The sequence below is a fragment of the Athene cunicularia genome, assembly GCF_003259725.1.
Source record: "Athene cunicularia isolate RWA chromosome 5 unlocalized genomic scaffold, athCun1 chr5_part1, whole genome shotgun sequence".
Taxonomy (NCBI): Eukaryota; Metazoa; Chordata; class Aves; order Strigiformes; family Strigidae; genus Athene; species Athene cunicularia.
The window spans coordinates 40,555,991-40,577,496 of record NW_020799101.1 but is presented as its reverse complement, the minus strand read 5'-3'; the positions used below and the strand labels follow the sequence as shown (position 1 = coordinate 40,577,496).

The 21,506-nt window shown below is 38.9% G+C and overlaps 1 protein-coding gene across 2 annotated transcripts in view; it reads right to left on the bottom strand.

Annotated features, from left to right (window-relative positions):
- The window catches only part of SPTBN5 (spectrin beta, non-erythrocytic 5), a 90,033-nt gene that overhangs the window by 9,198 nt on the left and 59,329 nt on the right, over positions 1-21,506 (bottom strand). For both annotated transcript variants that reach the window (XM_026849776.1, XM_026849777.1), the window contains exons 37-54: positions 21,255-21,368; positions 19,845-19,966; positions 19,069-19,231; positions 16,997-17,185; positions 15,910-15,987; positions 14,319-14,491; positions 13,200-13,290; positions 12,413-12,559; positions 10,669-10,806; positions 9,692-9,948; positions 9,336-9,522; positions 6,214-6,426; positions 5,642-5,838; positions 4,874-5,078; positions 3,938-4,132; positions 2,668-2,823; positions 1,928-2,145; positions 226-415 (exon numbers count right to left, since the gene is read on the bottom strand). In XM_026849776.1, the coding sequence (XP_026705577.1) occupies positions 226-415; positions 1,928-2,145; positions 2,668-2,823; positions 3,938-4,132; positions 4,874-5,078; positions 5,642-5,838; positions 6,214-6,426; positions 9,336-9,522; positions 9,692-9,948; positions 10,669-10,806; positions 12,413-12,559; positions 13,200-13,290; positions 14,319-14,491; positions 15,910-15,987; positions 16,997-17,185; positions 19,069-19,231; positions 19,845-19,966; positions 21,255-21,368 (3,033 nt within the window). The remainder of the gene's footprint in view (positions 1-225; positions 416-1,927; positions 2,146-2,667; positions 2,824-3,937; positions 4,133-4,873; positions 5,079-5,641; positions 5,839-6,213; positions 6,427-9,335; positions 9,523-9,691; positions 9,949-10,668; positions 10,807-12,412; positions 12,560-13,199; positions 13,291-14,318; positions 14,492-15,909; positions 15,988-16,996; positions 17,186-19,068; positions 19,232-19,844; positions 19,967-21,254; positions 21,369-21,506) is intronic.

Genomic DNA, 21,506 nt, shown 5'->3' with positions numbered 1-21,506 from the left:
ACTGTTCTTTTACGGTCAGCTTCAAAATCAGTTTTTAGAGGAGTAGGAACTTTAAAAGGTGTTTTCTTTTTCTACATGTCACATGAAGTCTGCAGCTTTTAATAGTAGAAAACTGGATTATCCTGTTTAGTTCTTCTGTGCTGGAAGAGAGACAAAGCTGCAACTCCTGCCTGTTTAATGTATTTGTTCACTCTTGTTTATAAAATATTTAACTCATCAACACACCTCCACAGACATGAAGTGTCCATTCTTCATCAGATCACCTCCTGCCCGCTGCATTTCTTCATATTTTAGCCACTGCTTATCTATCTCACGCTTGTATTCCTCGTGGCGCTTGATGAGCAGTTCGGCTCCCAGGACGTCATTTGCCAGTTCCTCGGATATCACTAGTGCATGCATCTCATTGGCCCAGGCCCTACAGAATACAGTCAAAAGGGTGAAAAGAGAAAGAAGCCAGGTCTGTTGAATACTCAGGAATGCACACATTCCATGGCTGTGGATATATGTATACAGACATATCAAAAAATATGAATATAAAAACATTGATGAAGGTTCACCCACACGTCTATGGATTTTTATAACCTGAAATAATGTTCCCAGTGCCATCTCAGTACATAGCCTGTTAGAAAGGCAGCTGCAGCATCTATGCATACTGAAGCATTGCACATTCAAATCCTCAGAAAGAACTGTACCTGCAAACGCCTAGGCTGTACACATGTGCAGTGGTTTTATATGTGGTACAGGGACACAGAGACTTTCAGATGTCCATCCAACTTTACCACATTGCATGAAAGTACTTCATATGGGTACAGAGCACTCATGCAAAGAAGCATACTGATAGTTTCTAAGGAAAAATTTTCTGCTCTGTGAGCCTCAACAGGCTTAAATCAATGCATCTTGATTTACCTGGGCTCAGGATTTCTCCCTTAGCATAGTAACTGTCCAAAAGTCAGTGGTAACCACTTCATTGTCTTTGTCATTTCTACTCATTTCGAGGATTAACTCTTTCATTAACTACACTGAATTATAAATGTCCATATTTCTTCTGTGAGAAATTTTAAAAACCACAATTTTCGTCAAAAATGTATCAATTTTGAGGAAAATTACAGTAAACTGAGAAAATATAATATTTTAATATTGGTTTGCCACTTTGAGTACAACATATTTCTATTATTTCAATTTTTACATTAGACCTCTGCTTACAGATACTTTGGCATGATTGATTTGAATATAATGAAACATTTAGCTCAACATATATTTTTTTTAAAAGAGATGTTTTTATAGATGCTTTAAGCATTCAACATTTTATTCTAATTCAGATTCAAAAATGTAAAAAAAAACCCCATGGAATTTCCCAGCAATTGAATTCTTCCAGAAAAAGACCCCTAAAAAGAACAGACAGAAGAGTGGGTGCATATGGGCAATGGCATTAAACACATGTGTGCAAAACACTTTCAGCACTTGAGGAAGTGCTGACTTATTCTAGAAAGTTACCTTTAATGTTGTTGCTTTGACTCTGAGAACAATGGGCACAGGTGTCTGTACAGGTGTACAAATTACTTGACTATCTAGCAGAGACTACCCCATCTTCCTGCAGAATCAGCAGTATTTTCATTTGGAACTGTGAGACTACCAAATCTATTCAGAGTGACCGAATTCTCAAAGACTGTCTAGGAAATAGTCTAAAAATGTGGATTTGTCATGCACACTGTGCTGAAGTGGAATGACATGGCCACCTCTGATGTGTGGTAAATTCTGTGAAGTGCTCTTGAGAAGATGCCATGTATGATTATTCAGAGAGATTTGCAAGCAAGGTGCAGAGAACCTGGGCGAGGAGTCAAATAACTAACGGGTGTTATTTAGAAAATCCTGTATAGGAAAGACAAGAAATAAGGCCCGCTGCCACTCTCAAGGGGCCAACACATACATCAGCTCCCTGCAGTCATTGAAGTAGAGCTGGACTTGTTCTGCCTGGCTCAGTCTTGCCTTCCTCTCCAGAAACTTCTTGTCCAGGTTTTCCCAGCACGCATCCACATCTGTGAGTCTTTCCATGATGTTTTCTTTCACCTGAGGGTATGTGCGGCTGAGGTGCCAAGCCTCTCCCCGAATCCGTTCCAGCTCTTTCATGATGGCTCCTAGATCTCTCTGGAGCAGAGACAGAATGTATTGTAAGTCCAAGTCACTACTTACATCTATCAAAAGCAGATTTTAAAAATGGTGCATATCTTTTCTAGCCACTCACTGCACAGAAGTTGGAAATATGACTCTGTGAAGACTTTTCCTCTCAGTTTCTTCCTAATGCCTTTAAACATTCATTGTCAAACATCAAAGAAGCTTCTTTAGATGTGACACACTGATTATTTTGGTAAGTGTGGAGCTGAAGTCTCTTGTAGTTCAGATTTGGAATTACAATGACAATTTGGAATAGATTTTAGAAGAGAAGCTCATCCTTAGAAGCAAAAACATTAACAATATAATATCACGATGTTAAAAACAGGAGGAAAAGACCCCCTTCTGTGAGCACAAAGAGTATTTCAGGATGCAATACATTTATCTTTTGGTTGCCTGCAAACAAGGCACTTAAGAGGATTTCAAATCAAGTGTCAGTCTCTTTTTTTTTTTGCCATTTATGATTTTCTGCTACTGCTTCATGACAGATCCCCTTACCTCTACTCCTTCAAGCTGGCTGAGAAGCGTCTGTACACCTGGAAGATCATATCCATAATCTTCTATATCCACCACTGCCTCTTTCTCCTGCATCCAGCCCTTTACTTCATCCACATCATGATCATACTGGTGAACTTGCCGGGCTGCTCTTAGATTCTGGGATAAAGAAACAATTTAATGGTAACACTATATATCATGTCTGCAGCACAGAAAAGGGCAACCTTAATATGTCCTAATGCAGCACAGACTGAGCAAGAGTGGGAGCAAAACACCTTCCCACTTAAGTCACCTGGAAGTGAGGTGTTCAAGCTCACCTTATTTCCCCAAGTTCTCTTTGTTAATGGAAACAAACAGATGTCTCCAAAGAGCAATTTATCTTGATGCAAGATGAATGATCAAGATGGAGAGCATGAATTACCCTCTAAAGGTAACTCAACCACAGAAAGTCTCCTAAAAAACTTGCTTAAAATAGAGGCCTACACTGCAAACAGTGAAAATATGAGGAGTTAAGTGAAAATTAGGTTTTCTGGAATGAGAAGATTAAAAAACTTTGTAATACTATGTTACATTCAAACTTTATATTAACATTGTCATGCATTTACTACTGCTGAGAGACAATAGTGGACTTGACCCACTTCATAAGCAAAATGTATATGTAACGGGAGTGAAAAAAATTTGTTGAGGCCATCCGACATTTTACACTCTCTCTCAACACAAAAATGTTGAGTTCTATGTGTCCTCTTTGTTTTTCCAAACGCATCTGTGACTGCAGTTTCATGAGAGGGGGTGAGCTGATTTAACAGCTAACTCCTGCCAAAGTGTAGGGGTTTTGGCTCCGTGTCTCTATTACCTTCTCTCCCATACCCCTTCTTTGACTTCAAGCAACTAACTCAGCAGAAATATCTGGAGAGATTTCATCTTGTTTAATAAGCTGAAGTAGTTTAATAGAGTCCAGTGCCTGCCAGAGCCAGCCTCCTGTTAGTAGTGGTAAACTGTTAGATTGGCTCAGTTTTTTTAAGAAACCAGACCTAGCAATGAATTAAGGAAAGCATAATTACTCCAGGCTGATAAATATCTTTCAAGTATAAGTCTTGCCAGGAACAGCAGGGTAAGCAGTGGCTATAAAGGGAAATGAATCAAAAAAGAATAGAACAGAATACACCCATTGCTCTTATAAACCTTGTGTTTCAACATAAGCAATGCATTGGTTTGAGAAGGGACGAAGGACATGCAAAATTGCAGAAAATTAAATGCCCCAGTTTTTCATTACCTCTGTCCTTGTCTGGATGGCATGACATAGTTTCTCCCACATCTCATTACTTTGCTTTGTTCTCTTCTGGATAACGTCCATCTTGCTGTGGCCCTCCTTCTCTAGTTTAGACGCTAACTCATTTAAGGAGCCAACTTTAGAATGTCCCAGAGGTTTCACCTCATTTACAAAATCTTTAAAATTTTTCTCAAGGATCTGCAGGGTAAATGAGGACACAGACTTAGATATAAGAGTTTCTGCATACCTCTATGAGAGAGGCAGAAGGAATAATTTTCTCTGTACTGTATAACACAAAAGCTATATATTGCAGTCTACAAGTGCAAATCACTTGATAAACCTAGATGATCCAGAGTCAGAAGGTGGCATCTGTTGTTTTGATCATTTAACATTTTATGTCACAGAGAAAAATCATCCACATCCTGACAAACAGATGCTGTCTAGATCAAAAGCTAAGAAACTTAACCTGTTAGGCTGTCCCCATAGGCAACACTTGTTGAAGAGTGGATACTATGAATTATACCTCTCTGCACTGTGTGCCCTGAGGAGAAATTTATCCTTCAAATCAGCAGCCAGAGGTGTGAATGCTGCATCCCAGTGTTTTCCCCTGAAATTGTTATAAAACCATGGCCCTGGTCGTGTCAAATTTTTAGGCCCTGTCAAATTTATAATCAGGGACAGCAGTGAAGTGTGCTGACCTCACTTTATCCCAAGAAAAAGCTAACTTTCTGATGCACCTACATTTTCTGTTGGAGGATGCTACCAGAAAGCCCTGTATAAGTAGACAGAAACCAGTCTGAGTTTTTGCTGCAGAGATAATCGGTTTGCTTAGTTTTTGTCACTGTAACAAGTTTCACTGTCAGTAGCTACACAAAAATTGCAGCAAAAATATTTCTGCTTTGCCACACAATACATACAATACTTCTTATTTTCTTTTACCTCAACATCATCTAAGTCCTGCCCATAGTCAGCGGACTCTGCTACAGTCTGTTTACTGGAAAGCCATGCATCCACCAGCTGAAATTCTCTTTCAAACTGATAGAGCTGGAATTGTTCTTGCAGGTGTTTTCTCCGGGTCTCAGCCTTCTGTAGGAGAGACTGATAGTCTGCTAGGATCCCCTGGAGCTTTGAAAGTATGGCTGGGCTGCAAAGAACAAGAATCAGAAGGTATGCCTTTGGTTTACTGTTCTTTTTGTTCTGACAGGTTGAATTTGCAATACCTTCAAAATACAGAAAAAAAACAGATAACATCATGGAGTGAGTTATGCCAAGCTGTTAAAACCAGCTAGTTCAGGAAATTAAAGTATCTCATACAAATGGTGGCTCTTTTAACCTTCCTCCTCCCCCCCAGATATAAAAGAAAACTGGCAATGAAAAACAGTGAACTGTCAACGATGTCTATTTCCTTTCCCAAGCACTGTTTTCTGAATCTTTACAGTAAATGAGACCTAGATGACAGTTCCTGGACAACAAAGCTCATCTGCATTAATTGGCCTGTTGTTAAAGAACATCAGTCATGAAAACATTTAAACAATCATCAAGCTTTCTGGGGCCTGAGTGTGTGATGGTGGGGAAGGAAGGATTGATGTCCCCTGAAATCATATTTCTGAATGAGCTAACAGCTACTGAAGGCTGAACTTTTCTATATTTGCCTTCTCTGGGTATTTCTGTTAGACATGGAGCAGAAGCCTGTTTTCACTTTCTTACCTTTCTGGGCTGTCTTTGTTTATTAAGCTGGCACCTGTCTCCTGCACTTTCTCTATCCGGGGCCTGAAGCCATCCATGTCCAACTTGGTAGCTTCAAGTTTACGAAGTAAAGCTTGCGTGGATTCTTCATTCTTCCCATAATCAGAGGTCTCCAGAATGAAGCTCCTTTCTGCCAACCATGCCTCCACCTCCAGTAACTGTATAAAATAGAGGGATGAGCTTGAACACAGCTGTGATTTAGGTCAAGACAAAGAAAAATGGAAAGCAGTGATTCCTAAAGAGACATATCAGTAAGAACAGAGAGCAGTTTAGGTGTAATGCAATCTAGCAGACACTGTTCTGAAGAATGTGTGCCCAGAACCCAGTAATTATGGTTCCATGTTTATGCCTCACTTCAGTCAGCTGGAAAATAACTGTTATTTCTCTAGTGCATCCATATTTACCGGATATGAAAAAATCACGACAGTATGAATTCTGCTCCTATCTCAGCACTTGCATCCATTCAACAATATAGGTATTGGTTCTTTTGAGCAAAGACAGAACAAAATAAATCTCTCATGAATCATCTTTACCTCATTCAGGAACAGATGAGCTTCATATGACTGCATGAGCCGCTGTCTCCTCTCTTGAGCCTCTGTCTTCAAGGTTTCTACAGAAGTCTCAAGCTCCTTCAGATGCTCCGTAATCTTGCGGGAGGCCGAGTGGCCTCCCCTTACCAGTTTCTGCCCTGTACTAAGCACTGCTTTGGTCAAAGCATCCCGACTGCTTATCTCATTCTCCAAATTCTGTAAAGAGTAAATTGACAGATCAAAAATAAAAACTATGGAGATTTTTATACCCGATGATGTAGTCAATAATTCCATTATAAATTTGTTTTCCGTATATGAAGATGGGTCTGAGGTGCAAAGGTTGAGTGAATGCTTGAAGTGAAGTGGAGGAGTTTTCTGGGGTGAAGGAGTGACTATAGAAATCAAATCTAACCATGAAATTTCGACCTTGGTGTGTATCCATTTCAGAGCGTGGAAGGAAGGAAGAGGTACTAATCACATACCTCTTATCTGTAGATTCCACTGAAATACAGCCACTTTCACCCCATTACACAGTGTTTCTTGAATTAAAATGTGTCTAGGGAAGAACAATCAATTCATCTGCTCATCAGTATGTATCACTTGCCAACACCTTTTTGGAAGATGCAGCTTTGCATAACAGCCATTGAAAACACTCGGTACACATACTACCAGACCACCAAGAGGAAAGGGAGAGAAGAAAACTACTGGAAACATTTCTCAAAAACTTTATTTGAAATTAATTTTGGAAGACTGGTAGATTTTAAAACCATACACATACCTCCATATACCCCACATATGGTATTTGTGTGGGTGGGGAAGGACCACGCCACCAGTTGGTGGCTGGGCAGATGTGCATTCCACAGCTAACTATGCCTGAGCACCTTGAGCACAAACAAACCCCACCATTTTACAATTGTTCTGTTTATTTTCATAGCTACAGAACAGGCAATTTCAGAGTTAGACTGCAGTGCTGTGTTAATGTAGAAGACACCCTCTCTGAGGAGAGGAGCTGCTTTTTCAACTTGGCTGGAAAAGAGCTCTGATTCTAATCTTGCCTTTAACTTCCCCCTATTAATTTCAAGACAGTCACTGTGTTGTTGAAAAGTGACACCATATTTGACCCCAGCAGAATGGAATCCAGTGGCAAAGATGATTATACATCTTGTACTGTGTATTAATAATAAGCTAGCAACATGAAGAACATCTTTGCAGTTGAACATTTAGCAACATGTATACACAGTGTTTCATTTAGAACAACATGAAATTTAAAAAAAATAAAAGGGGGAGGGGGGGGAAATGAGGGGAAAATGTATTCCAAGCCAAGCAGCTGTGTGTACACATGTTATATTTGTGTGTAAATACAGCTTTGCAAGACAGTTTGGGGTTGTTTTCAGGTTGATACATTTAATGCAAAATCTCTTTTGTGGTAACAAACCAAGGACTGAATTTTGCAAATCTGTCTCATTCAGATAAACAATAGAGGGTGGAACTAAGTAAATTCTTGACTGTTATGTTACCTCTGACATTTGTTATCCTGTAAGCCAACATTAAAAAAAAAAAAGGGGTAGAGATTCTAGCTTCTAAAAGATCGAGAATTCAAATCTTATATTTTAATCCTGCTTCCAGAAGAATAAGTAACAAAATGGCAGGAGGAATTGTCATGATATTATGCACTGGTATTATGGTCTTTATCACCCATTCTTATAGTCCATTGGAATATTTTGAGAACTGGCCAATTAACACAAAGATAATTGCAGCCTAAAGCAGCATCTCCACTGTTCCTTCATTTATCCCCAATATTTCCTCAGATTAATTCAGCTCAAATATTCCTTTCTTCCATGAACCTAATTACTTCCCTACCATGTCAATCAGCTCATAATTTTTAGGAGTAATTGCTCACATAACAACGTTTATACTTTTAATCATGATGAAACAAGCTTTTTGTTCTTACTGCCTAATCTCAAAGTCACCAACTGCATCTTGATTAAATAAATAATTTTTACAAATATGAGAATTACACTAAATACTAAGAAGGTGTAAATTATTCAGAATATACCCATGGTTCTTACTCGGGAATATTCTGGGAGATATATTTAAAAATATTTTGCAATTCACTAAAAGGTGAGTACACCTAGGATAAATCAACTTTTTAAAAGACTTAATTTCTGTCCTAGTATGTCACCTGTAGCAGTCTTGACTTTTTACTCTGGAGGCATTTCAGATTTTTTGCAAGATCAGATTTTTATTTGTAGACATGCAGATTGCACCAAATGCTTGGGCTTACTTTGTCTGTATATATGTATATATATCACAACTCCCACTTTGTAAAATCTTCTGGTTTTCCCAGCCCTACTGCAGATTGCACAGATTTTCCCCAGAGGCACTTGACCTGACATGTAAATGCTAACATTAAATACCAATAGCTGCTGGAAACTTTTGGCAGGATTTTTTTTTCCTTCCATCTCATGTTTGCAAAGAGACAGTGATCTTTATTTAAAAATTATTAGGAAGGCAACTGCTGTTTTATTCCTACTTGGGATGACAGTGTTCCAGGCATTGCTTTCTCTGATGGCCCATCTGAACATAATTCAGCAGCTATCTTGAACGATACCACTGGAACAAAGGTTGCCTAAGGATCATCATAATATCCTGTTAACTCCCTCCCTCCAGAGTAGAAAGAGTTTTGAAGAAACTGTTTTCTTGAGACCTTATCCTGAGACATCTGAGCAATTGGTTTGCTTGGATGTACTTACTGAGTTTCAAAGCATATTTGTTAGAGCATCTGTTGCCCAAAGAAGCTACGATAGCATGCGCAACAGTTTGTATAATCTATTTTGTGTTTTAAAGGTCAGGTTTTGAACTCAGTCCACAGAAAGAGACAATGTGTCCACAGAAAAGCATATGGTGTGGTCCCTCCCCACTGCAATGATAAGCAGCATGGAATCCCACATGTCGCCAAGTCATGGGCATATCCTTTGAGAAATGTTATTATCAGACAAGAGTAATCCCTGGCATCATGACTCCCCTTAGCCAAAACACGGCAGATGAAGTTTGCCAGAGGCAAACTGAATTCCGTGTTTTCTCTTTAATTCTAAAGACTGAGAATGGTTCTCATGTGACATTACCTGATGCTTTTCTTGTAGACTCTGAACAGTTGCCAGGGATTGGCCATAATCCCTGGAGGAAGCCATGGGGAGTTTCTCATGAACCCAGGCCAACTCCTCATCAACATCTCGGAAGAACTGGTACTGAAGCCTACTTGCCTCCAGACTCCCACGTCTCTCCTGCAGAGGATCACGTAGACTTTTGTATCTGCAGGTTTTAAAGGGAACACAGTGAAGACCACAGATTCATAAAGAATGAATGCAAAATGTTCTTTTCAGAATGATATAGAGAAGGAAAGAAAAAAAATAAGCAGGGAAGGAAAAGGCTGATAAAAATAGGAAAAAGATGGCAGAAGACAGGCCAGGCATTCACACACCTCTGCACCAGCTGATCCACTCTCTCTTCTAGTTCATCAGCAAGAAAATGTTTCTCCTTCTGGAACTGCTGAGCTGTGACCACAAGCTCTTGCAGACGATCCCTATGGCCAGCAATATCTTCCTCCAGTTCCTCTTGTTTCTTCAGATGACTGTTCAAAACTACCAGATCATTGTTACTATATGGTGCTTTCAACTCATTTTCCACATCTTCCAACCATTTCTCCATATCCTCTACGTTTCGCTGAAAATGAAGGCCCTGAAGACAAGCAAGAAGAAAAAGTCTTTCAAACCTTTAGGACAGACAATATGATATAAAAATCTTGACCACTTTCAGTAACAATTACACAAATCCACAGAAAAACTTTCCAGTGCTCAGTGAACTCTTACAAGATACGATGGTGGTCCAAATGAACAAGGGAATTCAGTCACAATGAATGCAAGACCAGATGCAGAGAACATCAAGAGCTAATCTTATTTGTGTTGCACAAATACAAACGATGGACACAGAACCTTAAAAGGAAGCCGTTTAAAGGGAGAACTCTGTTTTATACTGACAGTGTGCCCATGCAAAACTCAGTCATGAGAAATCATGTGCGGGAGCTAGAAGAATGATAAGCAGCTGTGGGCTTCTTAGTGTGTTGGAGAAAACGTGCCATTGAGACAGATGTAAAGAGTTGTCGTATATGAGTGAACACATTTTCCCTCAGTATCCCTCTCTGGAATCCTGATCTAAACCAGCAACAGAAAACAGAAGGGAATACAGCCTACAGATCCTTTCCCCTTCATAGGGATTTCCAATTCTCCCACTAATTCTATTCAATCAGTCAACACTTAGTAGTTTCTTTGCTTTAATGGTCTTGAGGAATCATGTCTGATTGTATCAAGTGACACACTCATAGATGAGATGTGTAGCAAGGCAGCCATGCTATCTCTGGAAATGACACTGAGACCCAAACTGCTGGCATCCCTGTATTACCTTGTAAGCATCCTGCAGCTTGGTCCGTTTATCCTGACAACTTGTTAGCAGTTCCTCCCATAGCTCTTCCATTTCTTGTAGTCTGGACTGAATGGCTTCAGCAGCATAGTGCTTCTCATGGAGCATCTTCTCCCCTTCCTATAGCAGAGAGAACAGTCAGAGTTTTCTTCCTTTGCTGAATGCACCAGAATACACCACTCTTGCCTCCATAAACAAAGTCTACTGGCACTGCTATGTAAAGGGCCAGCTGCATCAATCACTTCCTGACATAACAGATAGAGGCTGGAGAGACAAATAAAAAAAACAGATAAAAGCAAAATGCTTATTGAAACTAACGTAAAGACTGATTTTCCTGGCCTCTAAGATTATATTAAATCCTAGAAGACAATATTAGAAGACAAAGAATAAAGAGAATCTTCATTATGCAACAGCTACATTGCCTAAAAGCTGGCAGGGAGCCTAGTTTGCAAGCACTCAGTTTTTTCTTTGATGTCCCACATTCTATGACCACTGTTTGAGACTGTTCAACCATATGTCCTTTTCTATTCCCTTCCTTGCATGTTAAGAGAGAACGATCTCATACAAGTGAGGTATGAGATATTTATCTCATATGAGATATGAGATAAAACCTCTTTTAACCATGTACTGTTGTACCACTGCATCAGGTAAGAGAAGTCTATCTGCATTTCTAATCGTGAGCTGCAGATGCTTATCAGGTTGACAGAAGAAAAGGTAGAGGGGCCACAGAAAGACTTCCATCAGGTAGAAGTGTGTGGGACCAAGTTTGCTTTAGAAAGTTAAACAGAATTATTTCTACATTTTGCAATGGGGCAGAGGAGGCACAGCAAGAGAAAGAAGATGTACCAGGACAGCACATGTTAATTTTCTTCTAAAGAGCAATGACTAAGGCTATTCCCAATGAAAAGACAGGGCATCAAGTAGTAATGAGAAAGAGATTGTTCAAATAACTCTTTAAAACCAGATTAGTTCACAGAGAATTGTAACTCCACCTTTTACACCCCGTGTTGTGTTTGCACACAGAGGGGTTAAAAGTGGTTGGTTTTTTTTGTGTTTTTTTTTTTTTTTTTTTTAAAAGGGGGTTCTGCAATACTGGATGCAGCTGAGTCTGAGGAGGGAATTTACATTTAATACTTATTTATCTATTGCAAAACACTGTGCTGAAGTTAAGGTTAATAAACATGTAACAGTCTGTCCTTCCAAACTTATCATCTGATCACAGCTTCTGCCAAGTATCTGACAAAGCTTGTCAGACTTCCCTCGTATCTCTGCTGCTAGCATGTCTCTGCAAAGGCAACACTTGAAAACTCTTCTAGATCCTTTTTGTTGGATACTGACTTGTTGAAGTTGTGTATCCAATCAGCTAGGTTCCCTGCTGGAAAGAAACAGGTATACCTCTCAAGTGGCATTCACCCCAGAGAGAAGTCCCTGAAGTCAGTGGATTGAATCTCTCATTGAAAGCACCCGTCTCTTTCCATTGTATGCACAGTGACTATAGACAGCAAGCTCAGACTAGACAATAAGAAAGAAGTTGAAAGAAACTGATGGACACAGACAGTTCTTGATGGACTAAAAGAATAAGCTTCCCAGTTCCCTCAGAGACAACTTGAATGATGTCAGCGAGGGGACGGTGATTCCCCCTTGCTTGTTTGAGATCACTGTAACTCAGACTGTCTGTAGTCTTTCATGCCAATTGCCCACCCACCATCAACCCCACTTCTCTCACAGATTTAATGGAGTCCAGGCGATTTCTATTGGCCATGATCTCTGCTTGGAAAGTCTGGTGCTTCTGCAGTTTGGTCTGCAGATTACTTGGATCCTTCCAGCTATCATCCTGGGCAATGCTATTCTTCTCATTGATCCAGGCAGCCACCTTTGGGGAGGACAGAACAGTAGCAGACAAAACCTTCAGTGTTTCTTTAGCTCCAACATGTCAGGCTCTCCTCTAATATTTATAAAACATGGGACTAGTGGGTGGGGACACAAATGAATTGCTCTTCTGAGGTTCTGCTTCCTGCAGCTCCTCCTGTCTTTCATAATGAAGTCACCCCTTCATCTCTGTTTACCAGCACTGTTACCTGGAAATTGGGCTGCCTCTCTGTGGTAAAACAGCGCGTGGGCACATGTGTGCATGTACACATGTGTACATGTGTGAGAAAGGGCAATTATCTCCCTATTTCTAAACCCATTGTAAGTATTTCACAAGAAAATTACTAATTTGTCTCTTTCCATAAATTTTAAAATGTTGGCACATTCCCTTTTAATGCATTTATTTCTTCTGCATTTTGCTGGTGTCCAATGAACAGTAGATCTTTCATCTGGTGACTGGAGGGAAGCTGTGACTTAAAAGCTGAACAATATCCCTTCAATCTTATCCTCATCTTTCCCACTATAATCTCATTCCAGGCTCAGTTCCTTGATTTTTCTCCCAGTAAATCCCTCCAGGGATTCAGATCTATGCAGCACAGTATGTTTTAAGAAACCATAATACCATGAATCCTGTGTAATTGTACCTCAAAGGAATTCCTTAGCAACTTCTGCAGAAGCCTTGATTCTTCTAGCAGATGTCTACGAGCAGCAGCATTCTCCAGCAGTTTCTCCTTTCTGAGATGAAGACAGATGTGGAGGTAAAAGCCACAGAGTGAATTAGATAGGATAAGGGTTTTCAATTTTCATCTCTAAAACACACATGATCTAAAACTCCATTCTCTAGGAGAGAAATGTCTATAACATGCACCCTCCCATGATTTGGATTGTCAGAGATGATGCTCAGGACACTATAGAAAGGATTGCTAGCAGATAGATATGTTTAAAATACACATAAATTCTGTGTATATGATATCTGCCTCTAGGAATCACCATTGCTACCTTTCAGGGTACAAAAGAACATAAACTCAGCATGTTTCTTATATGGAAAGCCTGTGAGTATGATGGTATTTGTCACTGATAAACCAAAGCTACATCATCCTTTCATCTTTTTTCCAAATGTGGACCTGCAGCACTTTATTCATGTTAATGCAGGCATATGTTCACTTTAATTGTAAGCGATCTCCAACCTCTCCTTGTAAATTTTATGTGTATCTTTTCATCTATCATAGCACTGAGTACAGTTGCTTCTACTGTCAGCATTTAAGATGAACAATATGCAACATGCTATGAGAAATAAAGTAATTCACATGAAAGGGCAAGATCTGATCAGAAAAATTGCAAATGACCTAATAGATGATTTGAGCAGGGCTTTAAGATCAACACCACTGGAACAGTGAAAAAGCAGTTGAATAGCAAATGACCTTTCTTGATGGTATTTCATGATAATGAAGTATTTAATGGCACAGCAGGCCTCTGCCTTTTGTTTGCAGCACTGTCCCTAAGGCCAGGCCAGGGTACAGAATTACAGGAAAACTGCCTTTTTCTGAATCCCACTCTCCCTCCACTTCATGTATTTTGGAAACCTCCTAATGAAATATTGACTAAACTCAGGCCAATTTGGCAAGACCACAGTGCAAAGCACAAAGTTCAGTAAATGCAAACCAGTTTATGGTTCTCTTAAACCATTTAAAGATATTAGGCACGTGGAGGGAGTCTCATTGCAAAAGAGAATGGTGGCCAACATAGGAAAGGTTTGACTTCACCTCCTGAGAACGGCCTGGCATCTGTTGGTGATGTTGTCCGAGTCATAATGCTTGTTCTGTGTTAGCTGCTGAGCAAATGAAGCCATCTCATCAATTTTCTCCATCTGAGCTTCCAAGGCTTTTTCAAACTGCATGTGTTTCCACTGTAGGCTTTCCACACTAGACACTGAGTCCTGGATAGAATTCAACAAAGGGAAGCTGCTTTCAGTCAGAGTTTTTCCATCCACAACACTTATAATCCAGAAGCTAAATGGCATTTACCCCACATTTGAAAGATGTCAAGAAAATTTATTGGTCTGTGAAATTTATTGGCATTGAATCTGAGACTTGGGGCCTAAATAATGTTCTGTGCATGGTCTGAGGCCATTATTTTGGGGTCAAAACTGTCACAACTAACTGCCAGATGCTGAGCTTCTCCTGTATATTGTTGTACTGCATAGAATATATAATTTCTCAAGAGATAAAGCATCAGCTCTAATTGTAAGTCAGTCTGAAAGTAGATGTTATTTTGGAAGCAAATGTGGGATGCCAAACTGAGATCAGAGTTAAATGAACAAATATGTAACAGAAAGAGATTATAATTAAAGCCTTGGTTTCAACCCATGGAATTTGGTGATCCAGTTTTCAGTCTGAGGACTGGAGCTTGACATTACAGTTAATCCAGAGAGAAACTGAGAATTTGACTTCTTGTAACATTTGTGAATCCCAAGCTTACTGACTCAGAGTTCTCTTTTCAGCACCCCTCTGCACTTTTAATTTTAGAATCAGTGGTGTCAAAATGTTGTTACCACAATAAACTCTGCTTTCCCACTATTCTAAAGGAAGCAATAAAGCTCATGTTGAATGAGTCAGAAAAAAAGGAAACTTCTGGATGCTTACATGAGTCATTGGAAAGGAAAGTACTCACAGAGCATTTTCTGTACATTGCTGAGCTAAATATGGGTGGCTCCTTCTAAGTTTCATATACTTTAATGAAGGGACTGTAAATACATACCTTCAGGCTGGAAATTACAGACAGACACCATCCCCTAGCATTATATGATTTTCATACCATTTGTACCAATTATGTCTACAATGAACTCTGAGATGTAATTGTAGTTCTTGCAGAGACAACTAATTTGGTAACACTACCTAAAAAAGGTGCAGGGTAAGCTAAGCATCAGAATGTATATCCAGCATCCTGCAGAGCATTTGCAACCCCTGCATCAGTCTGTGGTTTCAGTTATTGCCGTGTTACTGGTACCTGAGGTAGGCAGTTTAAAGCTACACCGGGTATGGCAGCAGTGATGACTCGCACACTGCTGGCAAATGTATTTGGGTCAGATGTGACTAGTTAGAGAGATGCAGCATCATTTTCCTGCTATAATCAGAGTGGTTGGACAGTTTCACTACTCCTTGGTCTGAGAATCCTATCCTGTGTAAAGTATCAAGGAAAGACATTTGATCCTAAACTGTCAACAAGACAGAACAGTAACTTCAGAAGGGGGGAAAAAAAAAATCACAGGAGGGTTCAGAGCACATCATCATACTTCACAGCTCCCTCTCCTCCAAACCGGTGGCAGAAAAAATTGTAATTTCTTGGAGCACCTACCCCTAAATCCTCATTAGCTAGGAAAGCTTCTTTGCTGCTAAGCCAGCTCTCAGTCTGTTCCACATAGCCATAGAATTTCTGTGTAGGGAAAAAAAAGCAGTCATAAACATGGTATAAGACAAACCCAACTATGGCAGAGTAGGCTGAAAACCAGAAACTTCCACAGCTATTCCAAAAATTAACTACATAGCACTGCATAGAAATAAGCAACATATGCTTCAAAAACACATGTGTAACAATTATTATTATTATAATTTTCTCCTTTATAATATGATTATTTCTTTTTGTCTAAGACATAGGATACAAGTACTTGTAGCTTGTTTGCTAGTAGTGTAGAGAGTGCTGTGTAAGGTAACTGGTCAATATAAAAAGGATGGTATCATGGCCCAAAATAAATAGAATTTAATACATAAAGAAGAATGAAAACAGTCATTACCATACTTTTTTTTTTTCATATGTATGAAGCTTTTTTGATGGGACTAGTAGCACCAGCTGTTATTTAAGGTACTTGACATTCCCTGTTGTAAAATCTCTGTTTCAGTTATTTCTAACTTTTGCCAACAAGCCATTTGAGCAGAATTTTTGTAAGTGAGATGACTGTTACAGGGAAGTATTTCTGGAAAACTGCAGCCAAAACAGTTCTGTTCTTAGAAGAAAGCCAGGGAAAAAATACAGTATTCTGTCCATGCTAAATTTTTCTTGAGATTATTTATTTTAACAATACTTGCCTACTTCCATATTTTTTTGGGGAGGTTATAGAATTTGTTAGTGAAGTTCCATTTTAAGTTTGTCTTGTGTCAGTTGCATGAGTGTTTGACCAAATTTCCCTAAGTTTGATAGCCCTTGAAAAACATATGAGCACATATTTCACAGAGATTTCTTTGGTTTGTAAAAGCACAATTTCTAAAAGTCCTGCCACAACTGAATGCTTGACTGTCAGCATGTCTTCCAGAAACCAGTGAAATATACATTAAACTCTGGGTATTATTAGCATATCTTTCATCATACCATCTTATAAATTTGCTGTTTATACTGAGGAAAGCTGTCATTGGCATGTGCATTCTCCATTGAATATCTTTCTACTCACCTGTAATTCTTGTGCCTGAAACAATTTTCTATATTGCTCCTGCCATGCTTGGATCAATTCAGACCAGGCTTGCTGTAGTCTGGAGAGGGACTGCTGAATCTCAGGGGTTGCATAGTGACCAGAATTGGCAAGTTCTTGACCATAGTTACTGAGAGAGTTGAATCTTTCCACTCGTGCTTCTATCTCCTCCTAAAATATATTACTAAGGCTCATGTCAAGGGTTTACAGAATGCCAGTTATTCAGAATACAAGCCTTCAGGGGAAGAATATGGGTTGTAACTTTCCAATGCTAATATTCGCATGGAAAATCATTCATCTTTGAGCTGTGTTACTGAAAGAGCATAGAATTGCCTAATAGAAAATAAACGTGGACAAAAAATGATTTTATTGCTTTAAGAACAACTGGTCTCCTACAAATAAAAATTGGGATTAAATTAGAAACAGAATAGAAAATGCTTAGATAGAAATGAACACAGCTTTGAATATCCATAACACTGTATCCCCTACCAGTCCTCCTACATAAAGGTGGTTCTTATGAGAAACAGTGCTAGAATTTTTCCCCTCCTGCCAAATAAATTGGCATCAGATTATTGCATTAAATACATGGTTTTACTTTATTTTGTTGTGTTAAAGTGAAATACATTTAACTTTTTCACCTGGTCTGAGGAATGAATTATTCCTATATACTGAATCCTGAAGGTGAAAGCATTACAAGCAACTATGACCTTTGCAAACAGAATGTGGAATTCTTAATAATAAAAACAACCATGCGCTGAAATAATACCATGTGTTAACTCATAAATCACCTTAAAAACTTTGGCATGTACTATTAAATGTCTGAAATTAGAATTGATATTTCTAGGGCTTTTTTGGGGGGTGGTGTTGCTCAATCATAGATAACACAGCTGTAAGATAGCCATTCTATTTTTTAAATTCTGATTAGCACCTTGTGCTCAACTCTAGTCTCTCCTGAGGACTTTGGTTTGAGTCACTAACCTGAATGAAAAAAAACCTTTCATTTTTCTTGTCTTATCTAAACTAAATATTAGTTTAGTCAATCCAATACAAAAGAACATATTACCTGGATTCCTCCTTTTCTATGTAACTATCTCCTGAGAGCCATTTGCGTTCCTTTACTAACAGATATTAAAGACTTAGATTTGCTGCTATCTAAATTTGGAGTACACTACAGCAGTGGTTTGGGGTATTTCTATTGTGACAGTGAATTATTAGCAAAAACATTGTTAAGTCTGTGACATGGGAGAGCATTGTTAAAATGGAAGACTGAAAAAGGAAGGGACTTCAGGTACTTCACACTAAATTCAAGACTAGAAAATTAATCAGAATCTACAAACTATTTGTGGTAATAATGGGACCCATAAAGCAATGGATATTAGCCATGATTATGGGAACATGCTTTTTAGAAAAAGTAACATAATTGCAAAGAAAAGGTAATGCAACAGCTACAAGATAGCTATAACGCTTGGGGAAAAAGTAAAATACAAACTTTTTTCTGAAGTTAATTAAGAGTATCACTCATTTTAGAAATTCTACTAAAAATATTAGCCGAATTAACCACCAGAAGATTGTGTGGTAATCAGTATTGGGATACGAAGTGTTTCAGAACTGAATATGAAGTACCATTCAGTGGTAATTTACTGCTAGTGTGAGACAAACTGCTGCTTTTATGTTCCTCTCAGACAAATGGAATTTGCATGACAAAATCTAATTCAAAGCTAGAATTAACTGCCATTAACTTTTTGGCAATCTGAATAAAGAGATCATCACTGAGCATGTTTTGATACTGAATCTGCTTTTTAACTACAGGGTTGGACGGTGAGAGCTAATTGGGCTTTCTAAGACCTTTTGTAGAGACGCGAGCTGCCAAACAGCCCATGGGATAGCGTTCTGTCAATAGGTAGGTGACTTCTGTCCCTAGCCTGTTATTGACAACAATCTTTTCATCATGTTATTGACAGATGCATGCAGCAAAATTCTGCTGGGTCTGCAGCAATTAATTCCTATGGAAAAGATTCCCAGTATGTTCAACTGGAAGCAATGGTAATACTTGCCTTTCTCTCCTGATGCTCCTCAATCATGCTTTCCGCTTCATTTGCGCTTTTAGGAAGCCCCCCTGCTTCCATTAAACCTCTGATGTTTTGGGTCCAATCTAGCACCTCTTTCATCTCCAGGTTAAACTTCTGCCACCGATATGAGGCTTCCAGCTTCTCTTTCCTGCCACACAATGTGCAGTTCAGCATTAGCCAAGACAGAATTAACTAATTGACTCTCCCTACACATTTACAGAGGAAGGATTCCTAGGAGAAGCCAAATGAAGTGAATTCAAGACTCCTATATCTCCCTTACAGCTCCTAACAGTCGTCATGTTAAACCAGGAGCTGCACACTGCCTTGGAGTGCTTACCTTGTTTTCTACATCAGTTCATTAGGACAAGAAGGGTAAAAAAGCCTTCATAGCTGTTGCTTCCAGCAATGATTACAGCTCAGGCCTAAGCCTTTCTTGTATTGGAAAAATTCAAGAAAAAAAAAGAATCTTCTAGAACCATCAAAAATAAGTCTTTCACAAAGGCTTCATGATAGAATTGATCTGATAGTCTGCATTTTAATAACATTACTTAGTGGGATAAGCCACAAGCTTAGTCTTCCCAAAGTCACATCAGTGGAACTTTTCTTGTACCAAGTCATACTTGTTCCAATGCAGGTGTCTTAGCTGCCTGTATATACTTTGTAAAGGATCCTTATTAAAAGTCCCCAGGCAAGTAGATTTGAGACCCCAGGCCGCAGCTTTGCTCCTGCTGAGAGATATTCAGACCACTAGAAGTCTTTACCTTTGTTTGGCCTGTCCCTGGAGTTGTAGCCAGTTGTTTTTCATCTCCTGTTTCTTCATAGTCAGTTTGTCATTTATGGATGGATTCCTTGTGGAAAGGCGGAAAGATTCCAATTCCAATGGCTAGGAAGAGATTTATAATGGGGTGAATTTATGGCAAATGCTTTAATTTGTTCCCGAGTCTGCCGTTCAGGAAAAGTAGTTCATTTTAAGATAACAGTTTTCTAAAGCAGGTACTTAAGTACAATACCAAAATATACAGAGGGACTTGTTATATGCACAAAAAAATACATATGCATTTGCAAGCAACCGTCCATGTGAAGAAAGAGATGTGTGTGTTGCTTCACACACAAATGTTAACTTACAATTAAGAAAACATTTTTGCAAAATAGGGACAAACATACAAGAAAATGAAGTGCTAATTGTAACATGTATTAATTTAATCTAACAGGAAGAAGATTATGACAGACTGGTTTTAGTCCATAAGAAAAGTACAGATATTATACTTTGTGCATGGTAATTTATGGTAGTATCAAAAAACCCCCAAACCCAAACCTTGCTCATTGTTCTGTTTCTATGCAGCACTCCTCCATACAGCCCTGCTAATGCTATCTCTGGTATGGTCACTAGTAATCACCCACGTTTCATATAAGAATTCACTAACAAAGTCACAGTGTGTGAAGGTATCACACATATTGTCATCATTTGCATACTACTGTGAAGAAAAGGCTTAGGGAAAGTTTGCAAGAAATATTGTCATATGAAAAAGCTTAACACTCTGGACAGCAGTGAAAACTGTGAGAGGTTGTCGTAAGACTTCTACTACTGGCGCTCACCTGAAAACATTTCTTTTTATTAAAAATATGCAGGAGCATAAATATATAGGAGCTCATACCCATATTTAATGCTCAACAATTAGTCCTAAATGATGCAAACTGGCCATTTTACAAAAGCCAGAGCTGATCAGGCAGACAGGCTTCTAGTTTTGATGTCTATGTCAGAAAAAACACATGTACCCTGGGTTTTGAGTTTTAGTTCTAAACAGACCTAGAGTTGTGATTTTGATTCAAGGCAGTACAGAAACTGGGGGAAAGACAGAGAGTTAAATTTGTATTCCACACTTTCCAAAAGATATAGGACAGTCTAACTTGGTTTGTAGGTGAGGGCCAGAGAATCAGCTAACATGTCAAAAAGGGACTTCTCTTCTTAGATTTGGTGCATCAAGAAGAATAACATTTGATCCTTTAAAGTAGGATTAAGCAGCACAGTATTTTACTGAGAAGTAAAAGAATTGCATTGCAGTGCAATTCATACTAATGAATCTCAAAAGTCATGCTGATCTTTGCACCAGGTTTCCAAGAAGCAAAAATTAACTTTTCTACAGCATCGTTTGTACTTCCCCACTTCTTACCTCCATTTTGGACTTAATAACACTGATTTCTCTCTCCATCTCTTCATGTCTTCGAATCAGGTTTTGCACACTTTCCACATCTTTCCCATAATCCAGTGCTTGTATCAGTACACTCTGGAGGGGGCAGTAGGATGTGAGAATGGTGAGGACGACAAAAAGAAAAAGGATCTCTTTATTCTTTCAAATAGCCTTCTCCTTCACTTCTTTGTATGGCCATCTGAACGTTCTTATTGTCTTTTTAAATATCGAGCA